Genomic DNA, 14,257 nt, shown 5'->3' with positions numbered 1-14,257 from the left:
GTCAAAATTTCCTTTGGGTCTTTAGCAATTTATAAGAATGCTAAATAAATATCTTGAGACCACAATGTTTGAGAATCACTGTACTTAGATTTTGCTTTTAAATATCTTATACTAATCTATCATAGCATGCTTAATTATATACTATTTTATCTTTTTTTCCTACTAGGTTTATTTTCTGCTCTAGACATTCATTCAAATTTGGGTATTATTTCTTATGGTGTTTCCATGACAACTCTAGAAGATGTATTCTTAAAGCTAGAAGTAGAAGCAGAGATTGACCAAGCAGGTAAAATGAGAAATAACAAAACATTTTAGGCTATGAATAGACAGATGGTTAACAAGTCCTGTAATTTTATAATCATGTGAACTTTAAATTACTTCATGGAAGTAAGTGCAGAAATAATAAGCAAAATGAGGATGAGGTATTTATTCATGGGAGTAGTGAAGAAAATAATAAATGCTCTTGGAACAAAGGAAGTGACTATAGATTGTGTTGTCAGAGAAGAGTTTATTGAGAAGAAATTTTCCCTAAGATCTGAATGACAAGAAAAGTTCAGACATGCCCAGTTTTTAGGACCAAACTTCCAAGAACAAACAAACAAACCAAAAAATCTGCTGGGCCAGGAATTTGGCCTACTGGTAGAGTGCTTGCCTAGCATGCACAAAGACCTGGGTTTGATTTCTCAGAACCACATACAGAAAAAAGCCAGAAATGGTGCAGTGGGCTTAAATGGTAGAGCTCTAGCCTTGAGAAAGCCCAAGGACTACGCTCAGGCCCAGAGTTTAAGCCCAGGACTGGCAAAAAACAAAACAACAGCTACCACAGATGTTAATTGAGATATTAGTTTGATGTCTTTAAGGGACAAAAAATAAAAAGGCTTCTAAGGCTAGAGCTCTGAGAGAGAAGATACAGTCCATTCAGAGGATATATGAAACAAGGAGGTAGAGTACCACCAGCCTAGCATACCAACTTTGCAGAGGGTCTGTACAATTCCAAATCCTGTTTTGTCTTTGAACATCTGCAAGAATTTGATTTATTCTCTTAATATCTGTTTATATTAAGCTATCAGAAAGTTGTTGGTGGTGTTTTATTGTTGGAGTAACATGTAGAGAGGTTACATTCGTCAGGTAGTGAGTACATTACTTCTTGAACATTGATACCCCTTCTCATGTTTTGTCTTTGAACATCTGCAAGAATTTGATTTATTCTCTTATTATCTGTTTATATTAAGCTATCAGAAAGTTGTTGTTGATATTTTATTGTTGGGGTAACATATAGAGAGGTTACATTCGTCAGGTAGTGAGTACATTACTTCTTGAACATTGATACCCCTTCTCATGTTTTTTTGTCCCACCTTTCCTCCCCTTCTCCCCTCCCAATCATCTTGTCTTTCCCCTTCCCTTTCCTATTTCAAATAAGCATTTAAATTGTTGTTGTTGTTGTTTGCCAGTCCTGGGGCACTCAGGGCCTGGGCACTGTCCTTGAGCTTTCTCAAGGCTAGAGCCTCTACCACTTGAGCCACAGCACTAGTTCTGGCTTTTCCTCTGTCTGTGGTACCAAGAAATTGAACCCAGAGCTTTAAACATACTAGGCAAGCACTCTACAGCCACAGAAGGCTTTAAAAGAAAAGAACATGATTTTCTTTCTTTCCAGTCTCAATAATGTTGCGAGTATTTTAAAAGAAAAGTAGATACAACAGAAAAAGCAGTTAGATTAATGTATCAATTTTGACTTAAACCAGGATGGTAGTGAAATGCAAGGATTTTATTAGGTGTAGTGATGATGACTTGCTGACAGACTTTTAGGATTTCAGGAAAGAAAGGAATCAGGAATTAGTCCTAGGCTTTTGGTTTGAGACCTGAAAATGGGGTTACCATGTCTAGAGACTAGGAGAATAGGTTTATGACTGTGAGGAAGCATATGTGTGTGTTTTGGTTGTGTTGTTTGAGATGTATCTGGAACTAAGTGAAGATGTTGGAATTGGAGATGGAAAACTTGAAATTAAATAGTGAAGGGGCCATAGAATTGGGTAAAGTGATTCAAAGAGAGAATATGAGTAAGAAATAAGGGGCAGGTCTTGATGGTGAATGGTGGAAAAGGAGTCTAAGCAGGCTGAGAAGGAGCAATGATTTTTTTTGTTTCTTCATGAAAAAAAAAAGAATGGAGGTACAAAATCTTAGGGAATAAATGTTTTAGAAGAGCATGTGGAAATGGTGAAAAATGAGGGCCAAAAAAGTTTTTTAAACCACAGACATGGATTTGGAAGTGTTGAAAATAGTGGTAAATTTGACAACTCCAGTAAAGCAGGAAAAGATGGTGAAGGAAAAAAGCAAGATCCCAAGTGTATGATGAGAACTTATATTATCTTGTAACCCGAGAGGAGAAGCTCACATAAAAGGTTTTACTATTATATAATTGTAGGGGAGGAAAAAAAAAACCTTTATTGGGGCAGAGAGTTTGGCCTAGCAGTAGAGTGCTTGCCTAGCATGCACAAAGACTGGGCTTCCATTCCTCCATACCACATACATAGAAAAAAAGCCAGAAGTGGTGCTGTGGCTCAAGTGGTACAGCACTAGCCTTGAGAAAACTCAAGGACAATGCTCAGGCCCTGAGCCCAAGCCCAGGTCTGGCCAAAAAAAAAACAAAAAACAAAACAAAAACAACCTTTATTGTGAGCCACTTATCCAGGGTTTTTTTTTGTTGTTGTTGTTGTTGTTGTTTTTGCTAGTGAAATCATGCAGTTATCTTCTTTATTTCTGGCTTCTTTCCCTCAGTGTTATATGTGTCTAATGTTTAAACCCTACTGTTATGTGTAGCTAAATAGTCATTTATTCACTTTTTTGTTTCATATCATTCTCTTACAGTCATATTTTACAACTTTTAGTCACCTGTTGACAGATGATTCTAGTTTATGAGAATTTTGACTAGTGCTCTATTATGATCATTCTTGTACATGTGTTTTTGGTGAGCCATATATCTCTGTTGGGTTGATACTTAAGAGGTTTCCTTTGCCATTAGTTATGCATATGTTCAGCTTTAATAGATAGAGGCAAACTATGGGTGCTTTCTGTTTTCAGTATCACTGCCACATACGTGTTTCTTTAAAGTTGACATGTTTTTTAAAAAAGGTTATTATCTTTGTTAAGGAATTTACTACAGTTTTCTTCTTGTTTTGGCAAATAGATTACAGTGTGTTTACACAGCAGCCACCTGAGGAAGAAATGGATTCAAAATCTTTTGATGAAGTAGAACAGAGTTTACTTATTCTTTCTGAAACAAAAGCTTCTCTAGTGAATACCATGAGTCTTTGGAGACAGCAGGTGTCTACAATAGCAAAGTTTCATTTCCTTAACTTGAAACGTGAGAGTAAATCAGTGAGATCAGTGTAAGTATAATTGTCATTCTTTTAAGAACTTGATCTCCTCCCCCCTTTTATTCTTTTTTTTTTTTTTTTTTTTTTTTTTTTGGCCAGTCCTGGGCTTGAGCTCAGGGCCTGAGCACTGTCCTTGGACTTTCTCAAGGCTAGAGCTCTACCACTTGAGCCTCAGCACCACTTCCGGCTTTTTTCTATATATGTGGTATGTGGTACCGAGGAATCGAACCCGGGTCTTCATGCATGCTAGGCAAGCACTTTAACCACTAGGCCAAACTCCCGGCCCCCCCTTTTATTCTTTGTGGCCTTGAACTCATTGGTTTTTTTTATACACTAGTTAATTTGTGTGTGTGTGTGTGTGTGTGTGTGTGTGTGTGTGTGTGTGTGTGTGTGTGTGTCATGGAGCTTGAGCTCAGCCTGGGCCCTGTTCTTCAGCTCGAGGCTACCACCCTACCACTGGGCCTGGGCATTGTCCCTGAGCTCTTCAACTCAAGTTGGCTGCCCTACCCTTGAGCCAAATCCCACTTTTTGTTTTCTTGAGGTTAATTGGAGATGAGTCTCAGGTCTTTTAGTGCCTAGTCTGGCTTTGAACCTTGATCCTCAGATCTCAGCCTCCGAAGTAGCTAGGATTACAGATGTGAGCTACCGCCCAGCTTACATTAGTTGATTTTTATAACAACTTTTAGTAAGTAGCAAATAAGGCTTTATCTTGCATAAAGAAATTAAAATGTGGGGCCGGGAGTTTGGCCTAGTGGTAGAGTGCTTGCCTAGCATGCACAAAGACCCACTTTCGATACCTCTATACCACATATATAGAAACAGCTGGAAGTGGTATTGTGGCTCAAGTAGTAGGGTTCTAGCCTTGAGAAAACCCAAGGACAGTGCTCAGGCCTTGAGCTCAAGCTCAGGACTGGTGCAAAAAAGAAAAAAATAAATAAAATGTAAAAGAATACTATACAAGGGACCGGAAGTTTGGTCTAGTGGTAGAGTGCTTGCCTTAGCACGCACAAAGACCTGGGTTCAATTCCTCGGTACCACATACATAGAAAAAAAAAGCTGGAAGTGGTGCTGAGGCTCAAGTGGTAGAGCTCTAGACTTGAGAAAATCCAAGGACAGTGCTCAGGCCCTGAGCGCAAGCCCAGGACTGGCATGCTAGGCCAGCACTCTACCACTAAGGCCAAACTCCTGACCCTCCCCTCTCTTTTTAAACAATGAGTTTAGAGACTGGAAGTCTGAGGTCAGAACCAAAATGTGAAAGCTGTGTTCTTGCCTAGCAGAAGAGTACCAGTTCACTGTGTGCTCATATGTCTTTTGCATTCCTCACTGTCTCTTTCATAAGGGCACTCATTCCATCACAAGGAATGTGATGCTATAAACGCTCCAATATTTGTGATAATTGTATATAATGAAGGACACTAGGGATTATAGTACATGAGGGGAGCAGTAGAAGTCCATGTAATTAAATGGTCATTCGATTTTAATCTAAAAGATCAAGGGGCTGGGAGTTTGGCCTAGTGGTTAAAGTACTTGCCTAGCATGCATGAAGACCCGGGTTCAATTCCTCGGTACCACATATAGAAAAAAGCCGGAAGTGGTGCTGAGGCTCCAGTGGTAGAGCTCTAGCCTTGATAAAGTCCAAGGACAGTGCTCAGGCCCTGAGCTCAAGCCCAGGACTGGCAAAAGAAAAAAAAGATCAAAATTTCACTGTACTTTTATTTTCTTCTCTGCTAAGTATTTTTATCAGTATATGGAAAATAATGTTAGAGACTGAGTAGGAAAATGTTCCCTCAAGAGTATAGAAATAAGTATTTGTAAGTATATCTAGTTTTTTTGAATAATTATAAATATATGTTTATGTACCCTATAGTAGTTGAAGGGTGACTCTGATCTGAGGTATATGTTCATAACATTTTTCTTCTCTTTGACTTGACTTTCATGTTTTTAATTTTGTCATTCAATATTGGCTTTCTGTCCAGTATTGTTCTATAGTCATTTTGGGGGGTTGGGGGGGAAAGAGTTGTTTTGTTCTTTGTTATTTTTTTCAATAGTTTCTTTTTACCTGTATAGGGTTTAGATCTATACCAATACCAAGGAAGATTATATTTGTATGTTAATATACCTCAATCTCTGTATTATTTTTTTCAGGTTGCTTCTGCTTTTGATATTTTTTGCAGTTCAGATATTTATGTTTTTGGTACATCACTCTTTTAAAAATGCTGTGGTTCCCATCAAACTCGTTCCAGACTTATATATACTAAAGCCTGGAGAAAAACCCCATAAGTACAAAACAAGCCTGCTTCTTCAAAATTCTACTGGTGAGAGTGTGTGAAGGTCTGTGAATGTGTGTTGGTTGGAGCACAGGGTGGCGGGGTAGATACATAATTCAGAGATTTGGAATTAGAAATATATTTAAGGTAAAGGCATGATCAGTTAACTTGAAAAAAGCGTCACGTTTATCTTAACTGATGCTGCACATAATATATTACAGAAATGAAATCTTGGCTAATGTGTAATTGATATTTTTTTTAAATCTTAGTTTATACTGCCTGTGATCATTGAATTCTTCTGAAAAAGTAACAACTTTCTTGTTTTATATTGATGATGAGCAAAATTGAGACACTGTAAATTTTTCTTCATAGATGTAATATATAATATATATGCATTTATATATTTATATAGATATATTTAAATCATTCTATTTGAAGAATTACTTAAAACTAAGAAAAGTAAGGTTACATATATATCTAAAATCAAATACATTAAATTTATAATTGATATATTTGGATTTGCTTTTTGTTTTCTTATTACCTAATGGTCAAAAGTATAAGAAATGGTTAAATAATTAAGAAACTGAGATGAGATTATAATTTTCAAAATATCATAACAGTTCAAAATTTCATGCATGCTTAGTTGCACTATACCTTTCATCTATATAGATAGTTCTAAGTTCTTGAAAAGATTATAAATTGTTTTAAAATCATTACTGATGATAAATATATTACTGTTAATATATTACATGACCTTTCTTTTTTTCTTTCTTTTTTTTTTTTTGGCCAGTCTTGGGCTTGAGTCCAGGGCCTGAGCACTGTCCTTGGGTTTTCTCAAGGCTAAAGCTCTACCACTTGAACCACAGCACCACTTCTGGCTTTTTTCTGTGTATGTAGTACTGAGGAACTGAACCTAGGTCTTCGTGCAAGTCAGGCAAGCACTCTACCACTAGGCCAAACTCTCGTCCCAACCTTTGTTTTATTCTAGGGAAGATGCACATAAGGCAGACACTACTCACGAACAAAATTTCTTCTTTCATTCAGAACATATTTACATATTTAATGTGTATAAGTGTATATATACATATACACATGTGTAAATATGTATATATACATAGTTATGTATGTATACCTGTACATATATATACATATATATGTGTTTATATATATCTATATTTATAGATATAGATATGTACACACACAGACATATACAAATCACACCTCTTACAAGAACTCATATTCTGGTGCTTATTTTATTGTACTTTGCCTTTGCCTTTCTAATGGATTATACTATTTGAACTCTCCCTTCAGCCTTCCATATTTTATTTAATACATTTGTATCTACTTGCATACTCCCCAACATGTTTACTTATAGGCGAATTTTAGTTTCCACATTTTAGGGAAACAGTACAACCTTTGTTTGGGCTTGACTAACTTAACTTTAACCTTTCCACTTTTTTACAAGTGATATTGTAAATATTGTATTACAGTGTTCTAATGGATGCATAAAATTTCATGTGTATATATATTATATTTTCGTGATACATTCATCCACTGAAGGACATCTGGGCTGATGCTATATTTTGGTTATGGTGAATAGTGTTTCAAAGAAGATGGTTGTGCTGATAGGTTTACTGTAAACCAAAAGATCGATGATCTTTTGGATAAGTGCCTAGGAATGGAACATTTAGAACTTTTGACCTCAGTTTTAATATGCTTTCTATGAGTTAAAACAGTTGTATAATCCCATCTTTTGATGTTTTCAAAGTATAACTTGGAAATTGTGTGTATCTCCCTTCTTTCTGCTTTGAGTTCATTCTCACTTGTAGAATTTCTAGTATTTTCAAGTTTGCTTTTTTCCCTTACTCTTTGGTGTTTTTTTTCTTAAACTTTCTTGCTCATGTGTGCCATATTTTCCTAGGCTCTTTTGTTGATCCAAAGGAAACCACCCTTTAGGAGTCACTGTGTTCTATGTGTTCTCCTTGCAGTGCCTAAGTGATACAGCTACTTCAGTTGTAGTAAGCTCTGTTCTGGGATTACATAGCCACTCTGGCACACTTGAGATAAAAGTTAAGGAGCTAGGCTGAGAGTAAATGTAATTTCACTGTGTACCTAAAAGTACTACATTTATGTTACTCAACGTTAGTGATATAAATAGTCCACCTTGTCATGCTAAAGAAAAAAGTGGTTAATGAAATATTTTTCTTCTTATGATTTGGATTTCTCTCAGTCATATTTGTCCTTGGACCCTTGTTTTTGTGATGATAGAAGGTTTCTGTCTTCATCAGGCATGTTAGTATAGATTTAAACCCCAGACAGGATTCAAAATTTCTTCTTAGGCTTAAGGCCCTCTAGCGAATATACATATTGTTCTTGATTAAGCAAGTATTTCAACTTAGAGCAATTGACATCATAAAATTGGTTTGCTCAAAGCATATAGAATTTCTTTAGGAAGTGATATTTTTATACCCTATTATGCACCTTTGTCACTTAAGCAGATTACCTTGTTACTTAAAATTGCAAAGTGCGCTTTTTTTAAAAACCAAATATCAGTGTTACTAATAAGTGTAGTGGCAGTGAATTTTTCATAATTATTATTGCATGGCATGTATATATTCATGAATATATCCATTACTGTGTATATATTCAGTTATATAATTTTTATGACTACCATATAGACAAAGTAGATATACTTATTTTCTGTACTTTAGAAAAGAGTTCCAGAACATTGAGGTAACTTCCTGGCAGGCAAATAGTGTAAGTAATATAATTTGGATATTGGTCCAGGCTGATTGGCTTGATAACATATGTTCTTAATTATTTATCAGCTGTTGAAGAAAACAATATTTCTATAGAGTAGACTTTACAGTGTTATTAAAAGTCTGTATTACCTATTTAAACTGATTCTTTATTATTTCTTTATTTTCTAATATTAGACTCAGATATCAGTGATGTTATTAACTTTTTCACATACCAGGACATAATGGTGACAATGTTTAATGACAGTGACTATGTCTCTGCTGCTCCCCATAGTGCAGCTTTAAACGTGATGCATTCAGAAAAGGTAAGAGTGTAGCTTGCAAGTGAATATTCCATTAAGAATTATAAAGATTAAATATTTCCTCAAAGTTAATCACTTTCTGACCTGACTACATTAGTTGGAAATTAGAATTTACTTTTAGAAATATTTAGCTGTGTTTACTGTAAATTTTATGTATATATTTATATATTAGTCATAAAGAAATTTAATTTTTTTTTTTTGGTCAGTCATGGGGCTTGAACTCTGCGCCTGAGTGATGTCCGTGAGCTCATCAGCTCAAGGTTACTGCTCTACCCCTTGAGCCACAGCACTACTTCTGGTTTTCTAGTAGTTGATTGGAGATAAGAGTCTCACAGACTTTAGTGCCCGGGCTGGCTTTGAACCATAACCCTCAGATCTCAGCCTCCTGAGTAGCTAGGATTGCAGGCATGAGCCACTGCACCCAGCTGGAATTTAATTTTTATGTTTTTATAGATAAGATATATCTACACTGCAAGTCAGATTATCTGCAATTGTCATTGATATAGTTTGATCATTTGTTGAAGTAACTTTTCTGTATAGTTAATGAGAATTAGGTTAGCTGCTGACAAGAAAAGTTTCATACATGTCAAGGATATAACTACTACCATTTATTTCAAGTATGCAATAACTTTTCTATTATAGGACTATGTTTTCACAGCTGTTTTCAACAGCACTATGATTTATTCTTTACCAGTATTGATGAATATTATCAGTAACTACTACCTTTATCATTTAAATGTGACTGAAACCATCCAGGTCTGGAATACCCCATTCTTTCAGGTAAGCAAGCATACGCACAGGCGTAATTCATCTTCCAGTATCTCCTAACCTTAAAACTTGAGTGGGAGATGGTTTATATCAAGGTTTAGGATTCTTCAGGATTTAACAAACACATAATTATTTTTGAATTAATAATAGGAGGAAAAATAAGAGTGTTTTGAATTTTTTTTTTTTGCCAGTCCTAGGCTTGAGCTCAGAGCCTGAGCACTATCCTTGGACTTTCTCAAGGTTAGGGCTCTACCACTTGAGCCTCAGCACCACGTCCAGCTTTTTTCTATGTATATGATACCGAGGAATCGAACCTGGGTATTTATACACGCTAGGCAAGCACCCTACCACTAGACTAACATCCCGCCCCCTAGAAATGTTTTTATTTGAAATCTGGATACTGAGAAATTCTGGGAAAAAAATTTTGAGAACTCATGTAGACCACCTTTTTTTTATTCTAGGTAGGACAGTTGAATGAATAGTTAATTACAAGATCAACTTCATTGTCTTTAATATCCAGAAAAATGCTCACAATTGTTTCTCTCAACTTAGTCCTTAGTTTTTTTATACGTTATACGAAAATATAAATAGAGATATATTTATAGTGGCATTTTTAATTTCCTATTGCTATAATTTTTAAGTTACTGAAATAAATTTTCATTGACTTACATAATATATATACTTAAGCTGCTTTTATTGTGGATAAGAAATAAATATTTGTTTTTTTTGTTTGTTTGTTTGTTTGTTTTTGCCAGTCCTGGGCTTGAGCTCAGGGCCTGAGCACTGTCCTTGGACTTGCTCAAGGTTAGAGCTCTTCCACTTGAGCCTCAGACCACTTCTGGCTTTTTTCTATGTATGTGGTACCGAGGAATCGAACCCGGGTCTTCATGCGTGCTAGGCAAGCACTTTAACCACTAGGACAAACTCCTGGCCCCAAGAAATAAATATTTGTAAGTCACCAGTACATGGAGGATATTGAATTGGTCAAAGTTAATATCATTTCTAATCATTTTTAAATTATAAACTTCTGCAAGATCACATGTCATGTATCAAGAAATTGTCTTTGCTTTCAAGTAGCAAATTTCAGGAGACTAGTTGTAACAAGACAGTGATACACTTTTTCTGGAGAATGATTCTCTGGACAAATGTGGTAGGTAGGCCAAGGTGTCAGCTAGATACAGAGTTGATTTCAAGGGCAGAGTGCCTTCACTTCACCATGAGTTTGTGTTCCTATAAGGTCAGGGTAGGAAAATGGCCTTGATTGTGGTAATAGGTAATATAATACCCTTGCTATCTGCATTCGGAATGCCAGCTAGTTTATGAATTGTCTGGGGAAGTTAACTGACTATACCTTAATCCTTGGGTGACATGTAGGGGTTAAGTTTATACTATATGGTAGAAGCTCCTGGTTTAGTAAGAAACTGAACACAGATAGAGCTTTTCCCAAGGGAAAAGAAGAAGGCTGAAGATCCCAGCTGACATAGTCTAAACAACTAATAAATTAGCAGTAATAATCCTATTATTTACTGCATAGCACCATGGGGTGGGCATGTAATTGCCTATCATACATACTATTGTCCTTACTAAATGATGAAGCTTAATTTATATGCCAGATCGTTCTGAGTTATTTTTCAGTATATAAAAAGCATGCAGTGTTTTTTTTATAGGATTACATAGCTATTTAATTAATTAATAGCAAGCTGGTACTCTAATCAACTACTACCTGTTAATAGATCTGACCCTGTTCTTTCATATAGACTGTGCTTAGGGGGTAGATATCCTTCAGAGTTTTGGTACTCAGGATATACTGAGGTAATATAAAGTGATTCTCAGTTCCATTTCTTATTCTGTGGTTGTCTTTCAGGAAATTACTGACATAGTGTTTAAAATTGAGCTGTATTTTCAAGCAGCTTTGCTTGGAATCATTGTTACTGCAATGCCTCCTTATTTTGCCATGGAAAATGCAGAGAATCATAAGGTAATGACTAGAAAAAAATTATTGGTATGGTTTGCCATATGAAATACACAAAAATATTATGTATGGTTGTATATCTTAATTTCATTATTATTTCAGGGGTAAGAAAATAAAGTATATATATATATACACTATATATCTATTTACTATTATAATTGCCATGACAATTGTTCCTTAAGTACTTACATGAGTACCTTAAAAATTATGTCCTCTACTCTTATAACATTGTGAGGTAACCTAACATTCATCTGCTTGATAAATAAGGAAATCACGGATGAAATAAATGTTTGTATGAACTTCCCCAGGTTGATTCAGACTCCCAGTTGATCTGGAGAGCTGACTGTACTACTATGTTCTTAGTAACCGGCATGCTAACTTACCTCTACCCATTAACCTTTAGTAAAGTTAGTAAATGAATGTGCAGAACAGTTGATTCATATTCATGAAAACAAATAGATGAAAAACATTTATCATCACTCTACTAAGAGTGATTGCAATTTGTGTTGTTTCTCTGGTATTCTTGAGCTTCCTACTCTTTACCCTTCTCATCTTTCACTCTTCTCTGTACTAAAATTGTATTTAACTCATTTAATTAAAATTTCAGCATTTTTCCCCCAGTTGTGGGGCTTGGACTCTGGGCCTGGGTGTTGTCCCTGAGTTCTTCAGCTCAAGGCTACAACCTTACCCTTTGAGCCACAGTGCCACTTCCAGTCTTCTGGTGATTAATTGGAGATAAGAGTCTCACGGACTTCCCAGGCTATAAACCACATTTTCTTGATCCTTTCATCCATCGATGGGCATCTGGGGTGATTCCATATCTTTGCTGTGGTAAACAATGCTGCAGTGAACATGGTTGTGCTGGTGGCTTTAGTGTAGCTTGGTTTCTGGTCAGTTGTGTGAATGCCCAGGAGTGGGATTGCTGGGTCATAAGGAAGCTCTACATTTAGTTTTTTGAGGCACTGCAGTACTGGTTTCTAGAGTAGTTAAACAAGTTTAAATTCCCACAAACAGGGTGATAGTGTTCTCTTCTGGCCACATCCCTGTTAGCATCTGCTATTAGTTTTCTTGATAATGGCCATTCTAACAGGTGAGGTAGACTATCAGTGTTTTTTTTTGATTTGCATTTTCTTTTTATGGCCAGAGTTGTTGAACATTTCTTCACGTGTCTATTAGACATTCTTCAGAGAAGTCTCTCTTTTAGTCTTTCTCCTGTTTATTCATTGGGTTGTAGTTTTTTGAGGATTTGTTTGGGGGGGGTTAATTTTTTTATTTCTAAGTATATTTTAGATATGAGGCTCTTGTCTAACACATAGCTAGTAAAGATCTCCCATTCTGTGGGCTATTTAACTTGTTAGCTATATTCTTTGCCATGGAGAAACTCTTCATTTTGACTATTCTTATTAGGCAGTCCTCCTTTGATTTGTTGTAATTCTGGATCAGGTAGAGTGCTTGCCTAACATGCTCGAAGACCTGTGTTCGATTCCTTGGTACCATATACATAGAAAAAAGCCGGAAGTGGTGCTGTGACTCAGTGGTAAAGCTCTAGGCTTGAGAAAGTCCAAGGACAGTGCTCAGGCCCTTGGCCCAAGCCCAGGACTGGCAAAAAAAAAAAAAAAAAAAGAGTAACTTTTCTCGTTAAAATACATTTTTTCTTCTGTTCTCCACAATTTTTCTTTTTGTGAGACAGTCTTGCTTTAGAGTCCAGATTGACCAGCTTAGGCTGGCCTCAAGCTAGCCTCTTCCCTCTACCTCCCTATTGCTGAGAGTATAGGTGTGTTTCACCATGCCTGGTTTCCACAGATCTTCAAAATCAAGTGAGTCATCTACTCAGTATTCTCACAGCCATAACTCTCTGATACCTTTTTTTGATGACTTGAAAATTTTGTTGAATCATTACATTTTATGACTTAAGTGAAATGCATAGTGTCAGGAGCATTCCATAATCTACACACCTGAACTGGGACTTTTTTGTTTTGTTTATATAAAATTAAAAAGATTACAAATAATTTATTGAATTTCTTAACTCCTCTTTTTTTGGTTAAAGTTGTAATACTTTTTTTCCTTTTTTTTAGATCAAAGCTTATACTCAGCTTAAACTTTCAGGACTTTTGCCATCTGCATATTGGATTGGACAAGCAATTGTTGATATCCCCTTATTTTTTGTTGTTCTCATTTTGATGCTAGGAAGCTTATTTGCATTTCATAATGGATTATATTTTTATGCTGTAAAGTTCCTTGCTGTGGTAAGTTATTAATTTTACTCATGCTATTTATAGGGATCATTTTTAGAAAACTAGTTATTTGTGTGACAACTGTCTGGTTTAGTGATGTGGACATGATCTTTTTTTTGTTTTTTAAGAAAACAGGAGCCAATATTTATTAGGTTATTTGTATGTGATGCTTATAATCAGTTCAGTTTCTATTATTAACAGTGATTTTTTTTGGCAGTACTGGGGATCGAACTCAGCCTCATAGGCAGGCATTGTATTAGCTAAGGCAAGCCTCTACAGCCTAATAGTGTGACCTTTTAAAACAGTAACTTACTATTTAAAAATAATCCCAGGCCATGAGTTTGGCCTAGTGGTAGAGTGCTTGCCTAGCTTGCATGAAGACCTGGGTTTGATTCCTTGGTACCACATACATAGAAAAAAAAAAGCCAGAAATGGTGCTGTGGCTCAAGTGATAGAGCTCTAGCCTTAACAAAGCCCAAGGACAGTGCCCAAGCCCTGTGTTCAAGGCCCAGAACTGGCAATAAAAAAAAATAATCCTAGTTACTCAGGAGGCTGAGATCTGAGGATTGTGGTGGAAGTCC

At 36.0% G+C, this 14,257-nt stretch overlaps 1 protein-coding gene across 1 annotated transcript in view; it reads left to right on the top strand.

Annotated features, from left to right (window-relative positions):
• The window catches only part of Abca5 (ATP binding cassette subfamily A member 5), a 68,694-nt gene that overhangs the window by 40,581 nt on the left and 13,856 nt on the right, over positions 1 to 14,257 (top strand). The window contains exons 19-25 of the mRNA XM_090350195.1: positions 167 to 286; positions 3,185 to 3,386; positions 5,520 to 5,689; positions 8,578 to 8,705; positions 9,345 to 9,482; positions 11,335 to 11,448; positions 13,518 to 13,688. Of these exons, the coding sequence (XP_090206321.1) occupies positions 167 to 286; positions 3,185 to 3,386; positions 5,520 to 5,689; positions 8,578 to 8,705; positions 9,345 to 9,482; positions 11,335 to 11,448; positions 13,518 to 13,688 (1,043 nt within the window). The remainder of the gene's footprint in view (positions 1 to 166; positions 287 to 3,184; positions 3,387 to 5,519; positions 5,690 to 8,577; positions 8,706 to 9,344; positions 9,483 to 11,334; positions 11,449 to 13,517; positions 13,689 to 14,257) is intronic.

This window comes from Megascapheus bottae, chromosome 17, assembly GCF_031878675.1.
Source record: "Megascapheus bottae isolate mThoBot1 chromosome 17, mThoBot2.hap1, whole genome shotgun sequence".
Lineage (NCBI taxonomy): Eukaryota > Metazoa > Chordata > Mammalia > Rodentia > Geomyidae > Megascapheus > Megascapheus bottae.
This window is presented reverse-complemented; position numbering and strand designations above follow the sequence as displayed.